The following is a 21,966-nucleotide window of genomic DNA, read 5'->3' on the forward strand; positions in this document are numbered from 1 at the left end:
AAATGGGCTGTGAGGCTGGGGCGTCTGGAGGAGTCCAGGATGGGCAGCACGACCTCATGCTGCGTCCCCGCCACCCCGAAAGTCCACTCCAGACTGGAAGAGGACCGCGCCGAACCGGAACTGAACCTGCCGCAGGAGGAGAGGTTTCAAAACAACCTGCAACACATCAGCGACATCGAGAACATGGACGGTAACGTGAACTCAGCACTTCTCAATGAGCTCAAGAAGGCGAAAGAAACAAAGTTGACTGAATATCTCTATTCAGTCAATACATGGGGAATGTCGAGTGGATATTGTTGATCAAGAGTATACCTTGATCGACAATATCCACTCGACATTCCCCATGTATTACCTGTACCGGTATACAACACACATCATGGAAGCTCTTTCGAGACCATAGTTGGTAATTTAAAATGTGACTACAAAAATATATGTCAGTAAAAACTTACTCCAACATCTGACATTGTAGCTGGGCTTTATCGAAAGAACCTCTGTCGGATCGCCAAGAGGGGCAAACCCAGGATCAGGCACTTGGGTTACTCGGGTTCGACAAGGACGACATGTGATTGCTCTCATTTTGACAAAGTTTCATGTGTGTTTTTTGTCTTCTGTGAAGACAAAAAAAAAAAAAAGAAACAAGCAGAAGGGCCCGAGCTAGAACACAATCGTTGCTTTCGGAGTAGGCAGGCAAGCAGGCAGGCAGGGTGTTGTGTTGTTCATGGATTATTCACCAGCGTCTCCTCTTTCGTCCTCTTTCAAGCTTGCTGGAAAAAAAGGTGTGCAGTCATTCAAGCAAATCCATCCTTACACATTAGAACTGCATTCAAAATAGATTTCAAACCCCATGATCGAGGGTGTTAATCCTTCTTCAAAGAACGTCCCAGTGAATAAAACTGGGAGAGAAACCGTAACAGATGTCAGGTTCCCCCTAGATCGGGATTAGATCGAGATTCACTCTTGTTTGATGATCTACTTTGTAATGCAATCCTGTGTCTCCAGAATTGGACTTGATGTTGAGTCCGGCAGATCATCCACAGAGCTGCACGATGTTCCTCACCAAATCCATGAACGATGGTAAAGTCATTTGCTTTCAAAAATTTCATGTACATTTGACTAATTACACAATGTAATACAATGTAATATACTGCAATGTAACATTTCATAATGTAACATACCAGAGACATGCTGTATTATACCTTAATGTACTGCAGTGTAATGTAACATAGCATGACCGGTGATATAATGTGCTGTAACATTTCGTTATGCAACGCACCACAATGTAAGGTTTCACTACACAACGTAACATATTGTACCTCATCGTAACATACTGCAATGTAACCAAACGTAATGTACCATGTGCGACGTTACTTCCAACCCTAGCATGGGAAGCTAATTTTGAAAGCTATCACTGAAGAAACCTCCAAAGCTCACATTCGCGTGAATCATGAAACTAAAGTTGGAGCTAATGTTTGACAGGTCACGTTGGCATTCCTAAGCTTTAATATCGGATGTAAGATGGGAAGCTAACTTCAGAAGCTAACAGGAGACGTTAACTTCAAAAGCTATCATTGAAAGCTAGGTTTGTGAGCGCACGTTCAAGCTAACATTGGAAGCTAATGTTAGATAACAGTGGAGGAAAGAGATATATATATATATATATCCCCCCCACAGTCCTCAAGCTCAAATGACGCAGTGCTATCAACTGTTTTTTTTCTTGTGTGTGTTTTGCAGTGCGAGAAAGACAAAAGATCCACTTCATCCGCTACGTGAGTTAGCGCTCTCATCTGTCAGTCACTTTTTTCCGGCCCTCTAATGACAGTCCCTGTACGTGCGTGCATGTTAGCGCGGCCCGACCAGCAGGTGGAAGTACAGCTCCTGCTCCACAATCTTTCTTGATGAGAACACAGTAAGCAGGCCTCACCTCAAATACACCATCAAATGGTAAACTCATCACAAAGCTGAACATTTTCAAGTCGGAATGGAGCAGAATAATATGCTCAAGCAATATTCTTGTTTTTTTAATTCACAGTGTAGCACTGGCAATTTACTACCACATAAAAAACAGGTGAGAGGTTGAATGTATGTCTTGGATGTCACGGATTGATTGATTGATTGAACGTCTCCCTGCAGGGATGACAACGAAACGCCGCTTCTGGACATTTTTGATGAGAGGCTTCACCCACTCTCGGTGAGAAGTCCACCTCTTGTTTTGTTTTTTTGTTTTGTTTTCTTGCATTCAGCTGCAATTCTTTTGGGCCGCAGAGATCACACCAGGTACCTGCCGATTGTAACCATCGGGACCCAGAACCGAGGCAGGTTTATCGCTTTATCCGCACACTCTTCTGCGCCGCACAGCTCAGGTCCGAGTGTGCCATTGTCATGCTGGTGAGGACACTAAGCGACTATTGCACCTTTGAACTGTTCACATTTGGATTTGTTTTACCATAACCAAAGTACAATGAATGTTCCACAACCGTGATTAAAATATCACATTCTCGCAAAAGTCATTGTTTTCTAAATGCACTAAGAATGTCTCGAAGCACATCAACAAACAACAATGTTCCCTTTCATAAGACAACGTATCATTTCGTAACACACCACACCACTGTGTAACGTACCACATAGTAACATATCGTAACGCACAGCAAATCTTTCGTAAAGCAACGTAGCGTAGCGCAAACCGCCGCATTGCAACGGGATGTCATGCAATGTAACGTAACGCAATGCAACATTCCGTAACGGAACACTACGATTCGTAACGCAATCGACTGAAATGCAACATTGCGTCATGCAGTGTCGCGATATGTAACATTTCGTAACACAAAGGAATGCACGGCAGTGGAACGTAACACATCTTTTTATGCGGTGTACCGTAATGAAATGCAGCTCCTCAAAACACAACATATCGCAACGCAACACGCCGTAATTTACTACAAAACTAAGTGCCAGACCACATTGGAGTACCATGTATACTAACAAGTATCGTCACACATTGTCCCGCTATTTAAGGTTCTGTATAATATACCACAACTAACGCATCGAAATGTAACCAAATGTACCGTATTGTACCAAATCGCATCAAAAAGTCCTGTACCATGTATACACATGTCCTGTCTCACCTGACAATATGTCCCAACCTTTACACAACGTCAGTACAAATTCTGGCAAATGAAGTTGAGCGTTTTGCACGACAGGTGTACCTGGAGAGACTTCTGACGTACGCAGAGGTCTCCATGAGTCCTGCGACGTGGAGACGAATGGTGCTGGGTGCCGCCCTGCTGGCATCCAAAGTGTGGGACGACCACGCTGTGTGGAACGTGGACTACTGTCACATCCTCAAAGACATGACTGTGGTCGACATGTACGTCTTCGGAAGCTGTGTCGCGAATGGGTTCAGGATGAATTCCGCTGCTGCTAGCTTGTACCTTGTATACTGACTATACGATGTCTCAAAATGCATCGCCGTATCAAAGTACAGTTGTCATCATTGATGGTCACTGGAAAGAAATGTGTTTCTTCTTGTTTTCCAACTACAAATGACAGCAAGTAATAATATTTCAATTTGACACAATCTTTTTTGGGAGACTTTGTTGTGAATTATGATGCTCACCGTATAAAAATTCCTGTGATGCGATGTCCTACAGGAACCGTCTGGAACGACACTTCCTGGAACTTGTGCAGTTCAACATCAACGTGCCTTCAAGTGTTTACGTCAAGTATTACTTTGACCTACGCTCGCTCTCCGAGGCCAACGACCTCAGCATCCCGCTGGAGGCCCTCAGCCACCACAAAGCCCAAAAGCTGGAGGTACATCCTTTGCACCAACTGTTGCCTGTGATCATCTATGTACAAAATGTGACAACCCAATAATAAGACATTAATAACACAACAACGCCAATGACTTACTAATAACATGCCTACAAGACAACTTGAACACGAAAAGGTAATTTTGAAACTAGCATTTGGAGTTAATGTCAGAAGCTAAAATGCCGTCTTCACAATCTATAGATTTCCTTACATGCAGTCTAGCTCCAAAGGGAATGCAAGTCATCCCGCCATCCTTGGTTCACATTCTGTCGAGGTCGAGCCCGGTTTCTCCCACATACTCCCGGATGAGCTTTGGGAGTCCTGCATCCTGCAAACTCGGTCATGGCGGCCTTGTTGTTCTGTGTGTTGTGTGATTAATGACAGCATTGATGAGCATCCAACAGTCTGACTACAATGAGTGGATGAAAATGATCCGATATGTTCCTTTCGTAACTGTGTGCACCTTTAAACTGTATTCTTGAATAGATTTAAAGAGGAGCTGGATCCCGTCGTTCCTATTTGTGACACGCTATTATGTGTGTCTGTGAAGTTTTCAAGTCAAGGAAATTGATTTTGAAGGACAAGGAAAACGAGAAGAACCTTTTATGTCTTCAGGCTATTTCCAGACTGAGTGACGTCACCTTCAAGGACGCGCGGCGAGCTTCCAGGAAGCGCTCGGCCAGCGTGGACCACCTGGACGGAGACGTGTGGGTTCCTGCCATCCTCTCATAATTCCACCTTATTGATGGACAGTTGGTGGAGATGCCTTGGACATGCAACTCTTAGACTCTGCTTTGATTTCTTTTTTTTAAAAAAAATATTCCTTTTTGTATTTAAGTTTTTCTACAGACTGTAGAACTGAGGAAAGCTCAACTTTCTACTGGCTCCTTTTTCACTGTGAGTTGAATAAGAACATAAGAGACGCCACTTGTAGTGTTTAGTTTCTATGACCTCCTCCAAGGAATTAGGGTTTCACCCATGTAACTTTGCTACCACATTTGTGTGTCTAAAGTCTTCACCTTTCACTTCCTCTGTCAGTTCCAACACAAATTCCACATTTTTCGCTTCCCATCTGCGCGAATACTTTTGTCCAATAGCTTTTCTTCACTTCCATCATCGTTTCAAGCTCATTTTTGGAAATGCTCAAATACCCCTAAAATGTCCGTCATTTTCTTTTCTTTTAAAAGAAGGTAGAAAAATGTATCATCAAAATCATACAGTACTTATCTGAAAATGTAAAACAAATATCAGAATAAAAATATAGCACACCCTTGCCTCAAAAATGGTTTGTTCCACACAAAACGTCCCCCTCCAATCTCTCCCCCGACACAAAATATTACACGAGTTTCAGCCGTGGTGTAAGTAAACCACTCAATATCATCACCGCATGATCATTATCATTCCCTTTTTTTTTTTTTTGCTGCATTTAAATGTAATTTATTGTTCACGTTGTTGGGTAGGAGTTGGGATTTTTTGAGATGGGGGAATGTTTCATGTGGCCACTGTCCTGTTTTTTTTTGCACACCTTCACCCAATCTTATTTTCCATCATCACTTTCTTTCCTTCCTGTGTGTCCCAAAAAGGTGGACAAAACACCGTGTATCACTGTTCACTTGGTGTCCAAATCCTTTCGTAGAAGCTCCACATTTCCTTCACTCTTCATTTCCTTCACATCAGGAAGCTGTCCGAATACTATTCACAGATTGCTTATTATTTCGTTTTCATTATTCATCACTTTTCTTTTGATGGCGGCGCGGGCACCCGCAGCGGCTCCTCTTGTTGCATGTTGTCTTGAGAGGGAAGACATTTCATCTGTGCTGTATTTGACAATAAAGTTGTACTTGATGTCCTTGATAGCCCGATACCTTTGTCCGAGCTCCATATTTTCATCACGTTTCAATTCTTGTCGCCATCCAATTTTGTGCACATGAATATACAATGCGCCTGTATGAAAAGTACATTAATGGACCTCCCCCCTTCCGAGGAGCTTTGACAGCAACTTGTCATCCCAACAATGCTTTGAACACAGCAGCAGAGGTAAGAATAGTCACACACAGGAGCTCTTGTGGGCCTTGGCACACAAACGCGAGTAGGTTAGCATTTGGCGGCGGCGTTGGGGCGCTCAAGGGAGTTTCTCACGTGTGTTTTTGTGGGTCCTCGTGAAGCCATGGGGACGCTGTGCGATGTAATCTTCATCGGCTTCAGCCACAACGTGTCCTTCTTCGGTGAGTTCCATGAAGTCTCAAGCCAGGCATTTTCCACGCCGTGGTGTACCTAATGAAGTGTCCACATTTTGCGCTCATCTTTAGGGAAGGCGTGGTGGCTGCTGCTGGTGTTGGGTCGCGGCCTGGTGCCGTGGCCGGCTGCCCTCAGCCTGTTCGGAGACGAGCACGACCACTTTGTGTGCAACACCCTCCAGCCCGGCTGCTCCAACGTTTGCTTGGACGTCTTTGCCCCCGTCTCCCTTTTCCGCCTGTGGCTTTTCCAGCTCATCTTCCTCGGCTTCCCCCAAATTCTCTTCCTGACCTACGTTGCCCACAAAAGCAACGCTGCGCCCGAGTGGCGGACGCGGAGCTTCCGCCGTTTTTCCGTCGGCGCCATCGTCCTCCGTATCCTTGTGGAAGTAATGTTCGCCGCGGGCCAGTTCTTACTGTTCGGCGCGTCGTTCCCGAAGAGTGTGATGTGCTACGAGGCCCCCTGCAGCTCGGGGGTGGAATGCTACGTCTCCCGGCCCACCGAGAAAACGCTCATGCTACGCCTGATGTTGGCTCTGGCCTTCCTGTCGATTCTTCTCAGCCTGCTGGACCTGGCAGGTTCAGTGAATTCAGTCACGAGAAGGAAAAAGAGGATGAAGGCAAAGAGGATAAGCAAAGAGGAGCAAAGCAGCATTCACACGGCAACGGTACAAGCAGACGGGCTCCTGATACAGAGGACTAGTCCCAGTAGGAGCTCCAGGAGTGGACATGGACGCCTCCACGATAAAAAAGTGGCGCGGACCACACCTGGTGTCAATCGATCTCTTCAAGACAAGAGGGAGTGGGTCTAAAAAACACTTGGGGGCATTTGGGGATTCTGGTTTTTGCTTCACAATGTTCCTTTCCAAGCAAGATGATTCAGAAGTATTTAGGGAAATGGTTTTCTGAACTTCTCCTTTAACCCTTTCAGGGACAGCGGTTACTACAGTGGACAGCTTTTCGTGTTATCAGCTTACAGGGTTCATGAAACTCTTTTCACTGCCATTGATATTACCATCAACGTCCATTTTGACTGGGCTGGCAGAGGAGTCAAGCACCTGCTTCCGAACACCAGCTGACCTTGAGCAGGTTGTCGCCGGCGCTGCCAGGAACCGAGCAACACACTGACCTCAAATCTGAACTCTGGCCGTAACCCCAAACAACTTGCCAGGAAGAATTCACACCTATTTGCCACCTGTCAATCATCTCAGCATACCGGTGACATTGACAAAAGCAACATTAACGGTTGGGGGCAATTTACGTGTTTGGCTGTCCTCTTCCTGAGTGGAACTTTACAATCTAAGTATTATTCATATTAACCCTTTCATGCACCTTGTAACCTGATAACATGATAAGCTGTCCACTGTAGTAACCGCTGTCCCTGAAAGGGTTAAAGCAGGCATGTCAAATATGCGGCCCGCGGGCCGGAACCGCCCCCACCCCGAGGAGGTTCGATCAGGCCCGCAGGATAAATTAAAAGTGAAAAAAAAATGCATAAAAGACACGGAATGAATATTTGTAATAAGATGCAATTCGTTGATTATCCGCTAGGGGGCACACTTTTTTGTCCTTTGTAAAGTGTAGGCAGGGATTAAATTTAGATTTTACATGCACGTGTAAATGGTTGAAAAATTCTTATCTTTACAACTCTAATTTAATCTTAAAATGCGTTACTATATTTTTCAATACCAATTTTTAGTTTTGTGCCTTTGTCCAATCAGTGGGATCAGTTGCAATGCATATACGTGAATGATCAAAGTCAATTGCACATTTGTCTAAGGGAAATCTAAGGTGCTTCATGAAATGTTTTGTCAAAGATACATTCATTCAATTTCAACATTTTCCTACTGTTCTTGCGCTTCACTATACCAAAACAAAGGAAAGACGTGATATTTTGGTTATTTATAGCAGAGTATGGTATAATTTTAATGGTCTGGCCCACTTGACATCTACCGAGGCCGTATGCGGCCCATAATGTGAAATGAGTTTGACCCCTCTGAGTTAAAGTAACGCTGTACCTTCACTGAAAGCTAGCGCCAGTGGAGTTTTCATTGCTTTGTCACATGTGGATGCAGCCGAGCTGATGAATTACACATCAATTAGTGTCGCAGTGTAGCAAATAGGTGCTAACACTGCTAACACTCCTTAAATTTATGCTTTTGACACCGTAATCATAATCAGAAGCATTTTCCAAAATAGTCCAATCAAGAATGGTCTGGTTGTTTCGTTACATACTTGATGGGTAGGCAAATTTGATATGATGAACAAGGAAATTATTTTAGAAGCCTTGCAGTATATTTAACTCGGTTATGCAAACTCAGAATGTGACTGCAAATTTCTCACCTTGTCGTCCTTCTCCTTCGGTGGTATTTGGGGCAACCAAGGCGAGGAGAAACAAAACACCAGCAAAGTGTTGTCACTCAACCAAACAAACCGTGAAGGTAAACTGATGCCGAACCCAGACGCAAATAACACGCGCCGCATTTCAGAATCAAGTCACCTTGGCCACCATGCTACTTTGTGGACTACTATTTCTATTCCAACATGATAATTTATTCGTCTTGTCGCATCATTATGTACAGAATGTTTTCACATACACGTCACATATGGTTTCTTATTTTACCACCCATGATGGATCTCTCTTGATCACATCGTTCTCCGGGCCCAGGATGGAAACGCCGCACGTCTTGTTGCCGACACTCAGGTACCTGCAAAAAAGGCAAACGGGCACCATTGTCAGAATGCATAAAAATTATTGGGAGGATGATCTACTCGTATGATTCTCAATGGGTGATAATTAAATGTTCAAATTGTACATCATGTTACAGTGACTTGAACCTGACTTGAAATCCAGGATAGTTCGGTTGTATTTATATTTGAACCCTTTAGAGGGAAATGTCGATTCAATATAACAATACTCATCGTGCTACATTCCTTATTCTGTGTGAAAAATTAGTAATATTACTGCAGCTTCCTGAGGAGTTGACCGTCTCTGTGTATATCCGTGATCGCGCCCCAGGGTGGCCAAGAAGCGCACACCATAAGGAGAGCAGCACAATCTCCATTGAAGCAGAAAGGTGTGTCAAAACTGTGACGTTGTTCGCATTTTATTTAATAGTATCATCAGTGTATATGGAATTTATTTTATAAAGTACAATATTACAGATGGGAATTTTCTTTTGGGGTGGGGGGGCTGTAACTTGTTCATGGAAAGTTTGAGAAAAAGGGAGGTGACGTATCGAGCTCGAACCTCTCAGCCACGTCCAGCAGGTTTTCCCGAGTGACGTCAAAGAGTCGCTCGCGGTGCCGCTGCTTCATTTCGTCGGTGATTCCGCTCAGGAAGACAGACATTCCTGCATCAAAAACAAAAATACGTCAAGTACTCTACGTGCCTGTCTCAAGAGCCGGTCCTTACTGGTGCGCTTTCCCAATACGCCAGATGCGTCAAAATGGGCCGTCACGAGCGGCATTTGTTACCTTTGCTCGAGGGCGCCACAGGCGAGTCGACGGCAGAGAAAACGGAGAGCTTGGCTTCGTCGATGTCCTGCTGGGTGAACTTGGCCGACTTGACCCAGTTGACACCTTTGCTAAATGCGGAGAGCGTCTGGACCGAGTTTGGATCCCTTTTGACACACACGCAAAGAAAGCGAATTCATGCTAACTGCATCACTCAAATGTATTTTATTGAATGCGGATTTAGAGAGACATGCTTGTATTTTCTTTTCTAATATTGTTTTCTTCTTTAAAATGTTGGTATTTTAGTCCAAACAATTTTATTGCAATTTTTTGGACAAATATTTCTGTCTTGTTTTGTGTGATATTTCTGTATCTAAATAAATATTTGTAATTTTGTTAATACACTAATATTGTAGTTTTATCTCACATTATCTTCCAACATCAACTATTTTTTGGGGTATTTTTCTTGAACTACTGTTTGACTTATTTTTTTTAACCAAATATTCTCATTCAATTGAATTGACTGTCAGCATTCGAGCAAATCGAGCATTTTGGGCACCTGTAAGAGTAAAACGAGAACAGGCCGCCTCCACCCATTCTGGCTCCGCCACCGTAGGCCCCGCCCTTTTCTCGGATCTCCCCGTGAAGAAACTTGGCCGTCATCATCCTTCCCAACACGCAAAGACTGGCGACAGAAAAAGGAAGTGTTTTGAAACTCATTCCCCGCACATGTTCCGATCGTTGTGTCAACGGAGTAAATTAAAAAAAAAAAAAGAATCCATTCAACACAAAACCTGGCATAGTCTTCGTGGCTGTAGGGGACGGTGCGCACAGACTCGCCGACAAAATTGACAGGAAATGGCATCTGGATGAAAGTCTTCATGTGACAAGGCTGGAAATTTGGATGCTTGGAAAAAGAAAGTGAGGACAGTTAAGGATATGGAGGACAAAGTCATGTGACACGTTTGGGGATCCTAGTTGAGAAAATATCAACCAAAACACACTTTGAAAGAGGTTAGAAACTCAATTATTGCATGAAGGGGGGAAAAAGACCCTCAAATGGCTGCTTCAAATCAAAATGGCACACTTCCTGTTGCTTTTCAGGCATGGCTTCTTAACACTTTTTTGTAGGTTCACTCATGATAGAAGATGGCTACCAGATTTCATTTTTTGAAACGAAAGTGGCTCTGACTTCTGCTAATGGCTTCAATCAACCTGAAACGACCATTTCAAACCATGGTGTGTCTTTTCAGGCGTGGTTTCTTGGGACTTTTTTTGTTCGCTTTTTCATTTGGGACTTGCCTATCGAAATTCAAAAACTGGTGTTGGGGGCTGAATTTTCCCACAATTCCCATTTACAAAACGGGTGAGTCATCAAACTTCACTGCCAAAACGGCAAACTTTTTGAATATTTTAAAATGTGGCTCCTTGAGACATTTATTGTGGGTCGACTGAAAATAGACATGTCGAACAAATTTCATGTTGCTAAGCAACACTGGCTTATGGGGGCACATTCTTAAAAAGGTCTGAGGAGGATGGATTGATGGCATGAAGTAATTTTAAGCAAAGAGGAAAGAGACCTACAGCCACAAGTGTCCTGCTGGCTCCAGAGACGTTACGGACATCTAGCGGCCTCTAGTGGAAACACATGACAGCGCATCAACATGACGTGACGCTCTTATCACCTGTGAAAGTGGTCCGTCGCTCTCTTACCTCGACGACATTTGGCCGCACGGCTTTGAAGTGCTTCTTGTTGCCGGCCACGTCCTTCATGAAGCTCTCCAGGTGGGCCACCGATTTGGATGTCTGCTGAGGCGTGGCGTTGATGGCACACCTGTCGGAACAGCCAAAATTAGGTGGGATATTTTTTTTCCCCTGCCCAGGAGTGTGAATGTCGGAAGGTGAGGGGCACCTCATGTTCTTCGGGTTGAGGAGGTGCTTCTTGATCCTGGGGAGCGTACGGAGGACCGGGGTCAGGTCCGACATCTCCGCTATCCTCTTCATGAACTTCACCTGAGGATCACAACAACCGACGGAGCGAGGCAGTGAAATCAAGAGCAGAAACAAACATGGATGAAGGACATTCCTTCAAATGTCTCCAATTTCGGTACCTGGTCCATCCCATCAAATGTTTCGAGGAGTTCTCCGGCCGGAGTCAGGAGGTGTCCGGCCTGCGTCATGGCGTACACGTGTCCGGAGTCGGAGATCCCGTTGGCCAGCTCCTGCGCTGACATCATCACCAGCACGCGCAAGCGCTCCCGGTCATCAAAGCGGGGGCTGTTGAAGATGTCCCCCCACAGCTGGAACATATGGGGAAGGTTCCTCTCCAAGCAGGAGGAGGACAGGAGGACGCCCTGAAAGAGGGGATGAGGCTGCAACATCATGTGTGTTGTGTTATTTCGGACCAGGGCAGCCAAAGTGAAGCGAACCTGCTCGAACATGTCCATGTGGGTGCAGTCAGGGATGACTTGGGTGGACACGGACATGCCGCCAGTCCTCAACTCCATCTGTTGGGCCTGCTGACGATAGTCCATAGAGCCACTGCCCAACCTGAACACATCAAAAACAAAAACAAAAAAAAAAAAAAAAAACCAAGGAGGTTGAAGGGCTAATAAAAAACATGTCTGCACTTAAAATGTCAGAATTTTTTTCACAGATATAATTTACAATTGATCTGTATTAAAAGCAAATAATTAATTTGGGGGGATTATGTTATTTGTGGATTTTGTTGATTATCAAAAGGTACACAAATATAAGTACAGTCATACCTCGGTTTCCGACCATAATCCATTCCAGAAGGCTGTTCGAAAAGCGATTAGTTCAAAATCCGAAACTATTTTATTAGCCCATGATTAGGGGATAATACACTATGCAGAAATAACCAAAAAAAAAAAACTGTCAGAATTGCGTAAATCACAACGAACACGTCTGCTCACAATCAACGTTACACGAGGAAGCGTCATTTCCTCGTGCAAGGAAGCCGAGAGGAGTCAAGTGGCGTATTCGGGTTTGCTCAGTTTGGTCGAAAACCGGTTTCCGGTCGTAATCCGAGGCGTAAAAATCTCAAATTTTCTGGTCGAAATCCGATTTGGTCGATAACAGAGACGTTCAAAAACCAAGGTTTGACTGTACTCCCAAAATTAAGTTTTCTTAAAAGGTTAAAAAAAAGTACTGTATTATTATTTTTTAAAATCAACGATGATTTTTTTTTAAAATTGTACTCCCCCCCCAAGTTAGTTAATGTTCAAACATGCATACTGTCCCCCCCTCCCCCCACACACACAAACACCTGTACGTAAAATCAAAGGATGGGCGAGCCTGCCCAAGAGTGAGCATCAATGGGTGTGAAGTTGGACTGACTTGGTGATGACGCTGCAGAAGAGCGGCACATAAAGCTTCAGGTCCTCGGGCAGCGTGTTGAGGCTGCACATGGCCCGGAAGTACACTAAGCCGTTGGTGGGCTGCTCGCACAGCTGGAGCGGAACACCGTCTGTGCGTGAGAAGACCAAAAAAAAAAATAGCACAATAGTCACAACTCAAGATTGAATTGGGGGTATTTTTCAGGATAATCAAAGGGGGCGTATTTTGGAAAAATCCGAGCATTTCAGCCAATGAGAAACCCAAAGAAAGTCAATGTTGGCAAAAGACATGGAGGCAGGGAACGAGTGGATTTAGCCCCTCATATATCAAACCTGAAAATAAAGTAAACAAACAGGTCGATAGCACAGGGGTACAATAATATGTCAAATAAAATAACAACCCAGGTTTAGGAAGGCCTTAATGTGGTGTGGTACCTGCTTTGGTCATGTGTACAGGAGTGATGGGGATGGTGGGCGCGATGTCGGACACTTTGAGTGCGGGCAGACACGAAGCGTCCTGTGTTTTGCTTTGAGCGTCCAGCAGCTGAAGACCTGAACAAAGAGGACGCGGGTGCCACGTGAATGTCTAATAACTCAATGCACTTATCAAATCAAACAGATCTTTCCCACAGAAATAAATTCAAATGCCATTCGTTTCAAATTGCCCTGCAATCCTCCACGTTTTTGATTTGTGTTTGTCTTTACGGTCACGATCTGAAGTCGGCATGTGAGCATCGAGGAGTGAGTTGTGGTCTACAGCAGCGCCTTGCGAGTGTTTGTGCACTTGGATCCCTTTCAACCAAAGGCAGAAAATGCATCAGTGACAGCGGCTCCCCTTGCCGTCATGCCAGGGCATGACAGTATCTAAGAGGCTTCATTTATGATTTTATTTGGGAATTTCTCCATTGTGAGACAAATAAAGGTTTTCTTATCTGAATTTTTTTTTTTTTTTTTGTCAATTCACTAGAGCGGCGATGAATCTGAAGCTCACTCCAACTTAAATTTTGGTTTGCAATACAAAGGGAAAAAAAATAACATAAAACGACAAAAAGCGACGGATGGAAAACTGGGAAAATTAAAAAAATAAATAAAAAATCACAAGTCGAGGCACTTGGAAGCCAAGGTATGAAGGCCCTTTGTGGCCTTCAGAAATCCCATTTGTGAGTGATTGTCAGCACCTTTCTCGTAAATGTCCTTCTTGTCGCTGTCAGACAGAGCGCTGATCTTCTCCTGCAGGATGCGCTCTTCGGCGGAGGCCTGCTTGTCCAGGTAGGTGTCGTCGGGACTCATGGAGAGGGTGAGTCTGTGGGTGTTGTCCTGGATGAGAGAAAGACTTCAAATGAGGTGAAAGCACTTAGTTCTGTAATTAAGGCTGGATGATTAATTGACTTTATGCATTCATTCATTTATTGCTCAGGACACCCACAAAAACAAACAAAAAAAAAAAATCCCAGAAATGGGGAGGGGGGGGGGGAACTTACACTGTAAGCAAAGGAGAAATCCTGCTCAAAACTGGAAATCGCAATTAAAAATATTTTTCATTTCAGGCTTTGTCATCCAACCCGACGCATAATGGGCGGTGCCACCCTCACAAACCTTAAAGTAGTGTTGGACTTTGTCCTGGAGGAAACGCGGGTTCTCTCGCAGGGCCTGTCGAAACTTAAGGACGCTGTTGCTGATCTGCAGAAGCTCCACCGGGTCGCCGTCGTGGTTCCACGAAGATGCGATGTACTACGCAAACGGGCTCCGGGTCAACAAAAACAAACTCACCGGGCCTCTGAAACGTCTGCGTTGGCGTGTGCTCACCGAGGCCAAGGAGAGGCCAAAGTTGGTGGACTGGTGCTTCATCTGGATCTCGATCTTGTGCAGGAGCGCCTCGATCCTCTCATCCTCGAAACCGGTCCTAATGAAGAGCAGAAATATAAAAAATGAGATATCACGAATATGATGAGAGGATTATATATTGGTGCCAGAGTCAGAATGGCCTTCTGAGAGAAACCATCATGACATTGTGGCCCGCGATGAAAAAAGGGTGGAGAATAATGATCCATCCCCCATTCGGACTTACTCGATGATGTCATCGATGGTCCGGTGTATGATGTTCTTGACCTTCTCCGCGTCGTCCTCGGCCATCCCCTGCAGGCCGATGCTGAACGACGCCTCCTTGGTGCTGCCGTCGTATCTGCGGAACACAAAACACAACGCCGAAACGTCACTCCCAATTCCAACTTTCTTCTTCTTCCTCCCGCCCATCTCACCCGACCACCGAGGAGAAGTCCGTTCCGATTTTGGGTTCGATGAGAGCTTTGTAGAAGGGAGCGTTGGGACCGGATGTCATCAGAGAAGACAGCAGGCTGAGGGTGAAGGCTTCGAAGGTGTCGGTGATGCTACGGAGGAAAATTTTACAGGCTAAATTTCACATCTCAATTTCGGGTTTGATAATTCAACGCCACCAACACGACACACGTTTAAAAGAGCAAACTATGCTTTTCCATTGAAAGAGATTTTGGGTGACAAATTTGGGAACTTGGAAAAAAAACAAAAATAATCTAATGTGATCATCAGAGTCACTATGATAGCAAATAAATGCACCTTTTTCTTGGCTCTTTTTTTTCTGCTGACGAATGACTCCAAACGAACCGTTTGTATAAAACACATGACGCGACAGAAAAATGTGTTGTCTTACTCTCCCAGCAGGTAGCTGACACACAGCGTGTTCTGTCGCGTGGCGTCGGGAGCCATCGCGTCGGGACTGCAGGTGACGTGCTCTTCCCTCTGAACATTGGCAATCAATATCTTAAAACCTTGTGATTTTACATTTAGCATCCTCATGACTATTTATAGAGCTAACAGGGCTGGTCCAGTGCGGTTGAGACGGGACTTGAGTGTTGGGGTGGATGCGTTGAAACTTGGACAGCGCCTCCTGGTCAATCTGCTTCAGGTGTTGCTCCAGAGGAAGGTCTCCATACGTGAACAACCTGAGCGACATAGTGGAGGAAAGATGTAACGGACAAAGATTTGGAGACACAAATAGGAAGCGCACGCAGTGGATCAGGAGCAAATTGTACAACTTCCTCAACCCCTTTCACACATCGATTTAAAGACAGATTTTTCCCAGGTGGCTGTTCCGTATGCCAGGTATTGGAGAAAAGGTGGAAGTAAACCTGCCATTTTGCAAATTTCGAAAATTAATAATTTCCAAGTAGGATGAGAGATACCTGTGTGTCAGGGACTGTAGGTGCTTTACATACGAGTCTAAGATACTCATTTTGAACTTTGCACTCCAATCTTTGGTGCCATTAATACAGAACAGCCAGATGGACAAAAAAAAAGGTGGAAAATGCTGTTTTTTCTTTTTTAATAAAGCGTCACTCCATTTCACACAGTTTCTTTCAAATGCGAAACCAGCTGAGAAAATTTCACACAAGCCCCTTTAACGCAGGTGTCCACAAAACATGCCACGCGGCATTTACCTGCCTGTGCCTTTTACACACAGACAAATTGGAAAGCGCAGCATGATGCACCTTCATACAGTTCTGCAAAAGATTTGAGTCTTGGCAATAAGTCATGTGGCATCTGTGCCCTTTATGCACACACAAAAAAAAAAAAAAAAAAAAAAAAAAAAAAAAAAAAAAAAATTGTACGTATCACACTGAGACCCAGAACAAAATGTATCTGCCTTTCAAACACAACCCAAAAAACGCTGGCATATGGCTGAAACTGCGCACTTTCACACAACCACCTTGATAAGAACGGCAATAAGTGCTTTCAAGAAGAGTGAATATTGGTGATAAATTTAACAACCTCATCCCTGCTTTTTACTTGTGTGTGTTACCTGGCATTGCTGGGGTGGTAGTGCGTGGCGTGGAACTGCTTGAGCTGCTCCCAACTAAGGTTGGGAATGGCCAGCGGCTCTCCGCCGGACACCACCGAGTACGTGTGGTCAGGATAAAGTTTGTTCTGGAGGTGCTGAGCGTACAGACGCTCGTTGTCCGACTGCCAAGAAGCAAAAACGAACAACCCCAAGTTTCTACTCGGTTGGTTTCGATTTGACGTGAAGAAACAGGATTTGGACTCACAAAAGCCCCTTTCATCTCGTTGAAGACCACACCTTTGAAGACCAGAGGCGAGCTGGCGTCGGTGGGGTCTTCGTTTTCCAGCCTCCAGCCCTCCTGCCTGGAAAGTTCTCACTTGTGACGCCACAGGAGGGGATACAAAAAACAAATAAAAAAAAAACTTTACCAGAAATCCTGCTCCCGCAAGCACGGGAAGAACTGAGACCCAGAACAAAATGTATCTGCCTTTCAAACACAACCCAAAAAACGCTGGCATATGGCTGAAACTGCGCACTTTCACACAACCACCTTGATAAGAACGGCAATAAGTGCTTTCAAGAAGAGTGAATATTGGTGATAAATTTAACAACCTCATCCCTGCTTTTTACTTGTGTGTGTTACCTGGCATTGCTGGGGTGGTAGTGCGTGGCGTGGAACTGCTTGAGCTGCTCCCAACTAAGGTTGGGAATGGCCAGCGGCTCTCCGCCGGACACCACCGAGTACGTGTGGTCAGGATAAAGTTTGTTCTGGAGGTGCTGAGCGTACAGACGCTCGTTGTCCGACTGCCAAGAAGCAAAAACGAACAACCCCAAGTTTCTACTCGGTTGGTTTCGATTTGACGTGAAGAAACAGGATTTGGACTCACAAAAGCCCCTTTCATCTCGTTGAAGACCACACCTTTGAAGACCAGAGGCGAGCTGGCGTCGGTGGGGTCTTCGTTTTCCAGCCTCCAGCCCTCCTGCCTGGAAAGTTCTCACTTGTGACGCCACAGGAGGGGATACAAAAAACAAATAAAAAAAAAACTTTACCAGAAATCCTGCTCCCGCAAGCACGGGAAGAAGACGGCATCCAGGTAGACAGACAGAAGATTCTGGAAGTCTTTTGCATTCTGCGTGGAGAATGGATACATGGTGTAGTCGCTGGCTGTTGGCAAGGAGACAACAGTCACTTTAAATGTTGGGTTTATTAAACAGGGTGGGGGTCATTGCTTAGCCATATTTGTTCGAACTGTCAATGAGAAGCTGACACAAGTACATGATTAAAATGATGAGTAAAAATCTGCAGTCACTGAAATCGACTATCAGGGCTTCAATATGTACCTGTGAAGGCGTTCATGAAGGTGGATAGGGACCTGTTGAGCATTTTGAAGAACGGATCTCTGCACGGATACTTTTGGGACCCACACAGCACAGTGTGCTCCAGGATATGAGGGACCCCTGTGCTGTCCATAGGGGTGGTCCGGAACTGCACGCTGAAAAATGCAGAAAGACCAGCAAGGCATATTAGCGGAGCAACATCGAGTAGAGAACATGTGGTTGGTACTGTGGTTTTTTTAGCAACCTGAAGAGATTGTTTGGATCATCTCTGGCCGCGTGCAGGTACTGAGCTCCTGTTGTGTCGTGAGTCAACTTGATGGCAGTGAGGAACAAGTCAGGCACCGCAACAACCTCCAGGAAAAAGACAATGACATTTAATTTTGGTTTAGATACAGTATGACTTAAAAAGCAACATGTCATGTTAATCGATCAATTTAATCCATCTTTGTTTGAAATTACCGTTTTGCTCCTTCATGACTGAGTGATTGTACCAAAAAAAAAAAAAAAAAGATCCATTGTACCTCTTTTACTGTAAATCCATGCATTTGTTGCCCGGCTGTGTATTGAAGAGCCTTCTTTCCTGCTGCTGCAGTGCTCCACTGTCTCCATGAAAGATGCGGGCCCTTTGAACTAGGTTAAAGGGAAAAGTTAAAATAAACTTCAGTGTATTTTCAAATTAACAGTATGCAGAATATTAACCATTGATACAAATACTCCCTACAATACGCTGAACCTGATTATTAATAACAGTTCTCAAAACTATTCTATTATCTTCTGTGTTCAAGCTTGGTGCTGCTTTCTGAGAGTTGATTGGCTCAAGTATCAACTTTAGGGACATAGTGAAATTACAGTTTTCATCTCCAAGAACGTCAGTTAAGTGTTCAGACCCCCCACCCCACACACACATACCACTACTGATTGTATTTAGCAAAATGTCCTCAAATATCCACTTCAATTGTGTATCAAACTAGCGACCTTTATTTTTTAAACCTTGGCCACGGTGCCGCTAAACTAAAATAGTGTCACTGTCGCTGTCCATGGGTTATTTTGACTGCAGGTAGCGAATGCTAGCTATCTTACCGGACATGTCGAAGTTTCTCGAGCACCGCCTTCGTCTGGCGAAACATGGCGAGCTAAATTATGTTGCGCTCATCAACGACTGCGGAGTCCGCGTTGGGTTCCAACGTACACACTTGTCACGATATAATACGATTATGTCAGACAAGTTGCATCACAGAATCTTGTGTCCTCTCATGCCATAAGACTTCAGAAACGGCGCGGCCATGCTGGTATGAGTGACCAATATTTGAGTACAGATCTCAAAACTTATCTCGACGTAGGTATTTAAATCTTTTCGTTTGTCGCCTCTATCCAGTACTACTACAAATCTACGGTGCCGCTATTTGACGTTTGCGAATGACCCAACAATATCCCCGCTTGTGATTGGCTAATGATCAAGAATGGCAACACTTGATTGGACAAATCTCGCTTACGCCAATTTCATTCGACAGAGTTAATTAAAAAAAAATAAATTCAGGATATATACATATGTATATTTTTTTTCTCTGTGTTGAAGTTCCAATAAGCAAAAGTGCACTGATATACGGGTCGCTATCCTGTACGCCTTGAAATCGACGATACTACTATAAATGATATTAATAAGGTGTTCATAACCCCGGAGTACCCGGAGAAAACCTACACAGGCCCGTGGAGAACATGCAAACTCCAGACAGGAAGGCCGGAGCCGGGATCGAACCCACGACCTCTGCACCGGGCCGCCCGGGTGATACAAGCGTTAACTTAAAAAAAAACACACACACACAAAAAAAAAACTGTTTATTTAATGTAGTTTTACAGTATTTCCACCAGATGTCACTGTATAACCATTTTATTTCATCCTTCCTGAGTTCTTCCCCTGAATTATTTCTCATAGCTCACATTTTCACATGCACCGGATGGACAATTCCAGTTGCGCTCCTTTGCTTGAAAAATGAAGAAAACATTAATAACCGAATTACATTTAAGTGTTGTATATGCATCTTATGCAGATAAAATTGACCACTGAATGAGCCCACACGATCAGCTTTTCTACACATCATCAGGGACCACACAAAAACAGCACCCTGTACTATGTATTCCGCATATTCATTCAAATAGAATGTGTACTAATGTAGTCTTGGAATCCACCTTGGAGGAGGCCACAATATTCCCCCTCGTGGTACACATGTGTACTGTAGTTATTAATCATTTAGCACCAAGCTAATTGCCAAGCCGCTCTCCGAGATGATATTAGAGCCTAACATGCTCTGACTGCACACTCATTCCAAGCAAGTTCTCCGTCTAGATGGAGCCTCCAGTAACATCTTAGAGTGCTGACAAGAAGATCCTCTCTCTCTCTCTCTCTCTCTCTCTCTCTCTCTCTCTCTCTCTCTCTCTGCATTTCTTCCTTGTGTTCTCACTGACATCGAGTGGGAGAGTTCTTCCCGGCGGCGTGAATAGAAAGCGAGAGACTTCGACTCTTTGCTGCCTCCAGTCTGTTGGGTCATTATCAGCAAAAAGTCTGCATGGCGCGTTCACATAATGGGAGAAAAAAATTGAATTCTGGTTGGAAATGTCACTGTTTTTTTTTGGGGGGGGGGGTTACCTCAAACTGATGGCATCATTACAATACACTTAACATTACTTGCAGGTATAGTCAAGTCTGTCTAAATGACATTTGAATTTCTTTTAAAGGAGACATACTATGTAATTCATTTTTTTCCAGAAGGCAGTCTTAATAAAATGATTGTGGCACACATGGCCTGAGGGTCCAGAATGACTGACAACAGTTTTACAGCATATTTCTTGCTATGTTGAAACTAGCTCATTTTAGGGACATCTCTGTCTTGGCAACCTTGGCTCTCATATGAATGAGAACAAGTCGGATGGATATCATTGCTTGTTTCTACCAGCGGAAGCAGAATATTAAATCTGTACTAACGCTGCTTCTCTGCTTACGTTGCGGCTGTGACATGACGGCGCTTTGTCCAGCCTAGCTGATCAAGTGTAGACACTAAATTTGAGCCGGGTTTATATACGGTAATTTCACAGACTTGTGACATCACAGTGGGGCAAATTTCAGAAGGGCTCAGAAGGGTGGATGGCGGCCCCAAGTAATCCTTTGGAGTATACCTCACATCAGTGGCATGGTAGCCACCGGGAATTCTGATAAAAGGTCTGTATTTTCCAGAAGGGCCAGTCAATTTCCCAGCTGACCCTATCAAGGATTTTATATCTGCAGCGGTTCGCACTCCCGTCCGCAAATATTCGAATTTAGGTACCGCCCTGCCTCACATGCATATTTTGTATTAGTATTCTGTATAAATCTTTAAAATACGTATGAATAATAAAACACGGATTTTTGTCTACGATAAGAGGGACTAGTATATTGCGATACAGACATTGAAAAGTCAATTCCCCCTTGAATCAGTCTTTTATTTGGTGTAGTGTATGTAACAGCCTCAAGATGTATAGGCCATTTGGTGGGTCAAGCATTGTTGTGCTTTTGAGTGCTATTTCCTGCAGGTAAATCCACCGGATTTTATAAAGGTCTGCACTGTCCAGACGCAGGCATAAGCCATTCGTCAGTGTCGGACGGAAAACAAAAACCACAAAACCTTGCGTTTGTCTTTGCAGCTTTTTTTTTTTTTTTTTTTTTTTAAACAGCTTTTTTTACGGGGGGAATGACAGTTGACTGCAAGCTGACGTTTCCTCCCCCTCCCCCCGCATCCATCCTCACGACCGACACCACTGCGCACATATTTCATGCTGAGGTATTGTAGATGACAGCGGCCGACTTGGTGGAAAACAGTTCGGAAAACGCAGTTTCCAGAGGCTGGAGGCACTTAAAATGCCAGTTGAACAAAAGATTTTACGGTAAAATCAATGAGAACCGCAGAGAGGAATACGAGCAGTGCTA

The 21,966-nt window shown here is 44.4% G+C and overlaps 3 protein-coding genes across 4 annotated transcripts; 2 read left to right on the forward strand and 1 right to left on the reverse strand.

Moving 5' to 3' along the window:
* Positions 1-23: 23 nt before the first annotated feature.
* LOC109529532 (cyclin-Y-like) lies at positions 24-5,005 on the forward strand. The gene is made up of 10 exons (XM_019892960.1): positions 24-190; positions 1,000-1,074; positions 1,732-1,766; positions 1,844-1,941; positions 2,030-2,065; positions 2,131-2,188; positions 2,263-2,385; positions 3,195-3,361; positions 3,645-3,807; positions 4,423-5,005. The coding sequence occupies exons 1-10, from the start codon at positions 40-42 to the stop codon at positions 4,537-4,539; spliced, it is 1,023 nt and encodes a 340-aa protein (XP_019748519.1). The 5' UTR covers positions 24-39; the 3' UTR covers positions 4,540-5,005.
* Positions 5,006-5,974: 969 nt separating this feature from the next.
* On the forward strand, positions 5,975-6,853 carry LOC109529469 (gap junction gamma-2 protein-like). Its single transcript, XM_019892840.1, has 2 exons — positions 5,975-6,032; positions 6,117-6,853. The coding sequence occupies exons 1-2, from the start codon at positions 5,975-5,977 to the stop codon at positions 6,851-6,853; spliced, it is 795 nt and encodes a 264-aa protein (XP_019748399.1).
* A 1,702-nt stretch (positions 6,854-8,555) lies between these two features.
* On the reverse strand, positions 8,556-19,351 carry pitrm1 (pitrilysin metallopeptidase 1). 2 transcript variants are annotated; one of them, XM_019892968.1, is made up of 26 exons: positions 19,089-19,351; positions 18,530-18,638; positions 18,253-18,359; positions 18,012-18,163; positions 17,721-17,835; positions 17,558-17,654; positions 17,314-17,474; positions 15,708-15,834; positions 15,543-15,631; positions 15,115-15,243; positions 14,925-15,038; positions 14,663-14,759; positions 14,453-14,587; positions 14,035-14,173; positions 13,292-13,408; positions 12,858-12,987; positions 11,927-12,047; positions 11,609-11,851; positions 11,410-11,510; positions 11,211-11,331; positions 11,082-11,132; positions 10,292-10,404; positions 10,057-10,182; positions 9,519-9,664; positions 9,292-9,394; positions 8,556-8,749 (listed from the first exon to the last, which is right to left on the reverse strand). In XM_019892968.1, exons 1-26 carry the CDS (start codon positions 19,133-19,135, stop codon positions 8,656-8,658), a joined length of 3,084 nt encoding a protein of 1,027 aa, XP_019748527.1. In that variant the 5' UTR covers positions 19,136-19,351; the 3' UTR covers positions 8,556-8,655. The 2 variants fall into 2 exon arrangements, with proteins under 2 accessions (XP_019748527.1, XP_019748528.1); XM_019892969.1 differs by lacking the exons at positions 17,314-17,474; positions 17,558-17,654; positions 17,721-17,835; ... (2 more) ...; positions 18,530-18,638; positions 19,089-19,351 and adding exons at positions 16,692-16,852; positions 16,936-17,032; positions 17,099-17,124.
* Between the last annotated feature and the right edge of the window lie 2,615 nt (positions 19,352-21,966).

The sequence above is a fragment of the Hippocampus comes genome, unplaced genomic scaffold, assembly GCF_001891065.2.
Source record: "Hippocampus comes isolate QL1 unplaced genomic scaffold, H_comes_QL1_v1.1 scaffold255, whole genome shotgun sequence".
NCBI classification, from domain to species: domain Eukaryota; kingdom Metazoa; phylum Chordata; class Actinopteri; order Syngnathiformes; family Syngnathidae; genus Hippocampus; species Hippocampus comes.

What these genes read in the sequence shown, in the direction of transcription:
- LOC109529532 (XM_019892960.1), top strand. Translation starts at nt 40, where the DNA reads ATGGGCAGCACGACCTCATGCTGCGTCCCCGCCACCCCGAAAGTCCAC. An exon ending in CGACATCGAGAACATGGACG is followed by an intron (nt 191 to 999) that starts GTAACGTGAACT and finishes CTGTGTCTCCAG; the next exon opens with AATTGGACTTGATGTTGAGT. An exon ending in AGATCCACTTCATCCGCTAC is followed by an intron (nt 1,767 to 1,843) that starts GTGAGTTAGCGC and finishes CGTGCATGTTAG; the next exon opens with CGCGGCCCGACCAGCAGGTG.
- LOC109529469 (XM_019892840.1), top strand. Translation starts at nt 5,975, where the DNA reads ATGGGGACGCTGTGCGATGTAATCTTCATCGGCTTCAGCCACAACGTG. An exon ending in CCACAACGTGTCCTTCTTCG is followed by an intron (nt 6,033 to 6,116) that starts GTGAGTTCCATG and finishes GCTCATCTTTAG; the next exon opens with GGAAGGCGTGGTGGCTGCTG.
- pitrm1 (XM_019892968.1), bottom strand. Translation starts at nt 19,135, where the DNA reads ATGTTTCGCCAGACGAAGGCGGTGCTCGAGAAACTTCGACATGTCCG. An exon ending in ATGGATTTACAGTAAAAGAG is followed by an intron (nt 18,360 to 18,529) that starts GTACAATGGATC and finishes TTTTTCCTGGAG; the next exon opens with GTTGTTGCGGTGCCTGACTT. An exon ending in CCAGCAGGACACTTGTGGCT is followed by an intron (nt 10,405 to 11,081) that starts GTAGGTCTCTTT and finishes TCTTTTTCCAAG; the next exon opens with CATCCAAATTTCCAGCCTTG.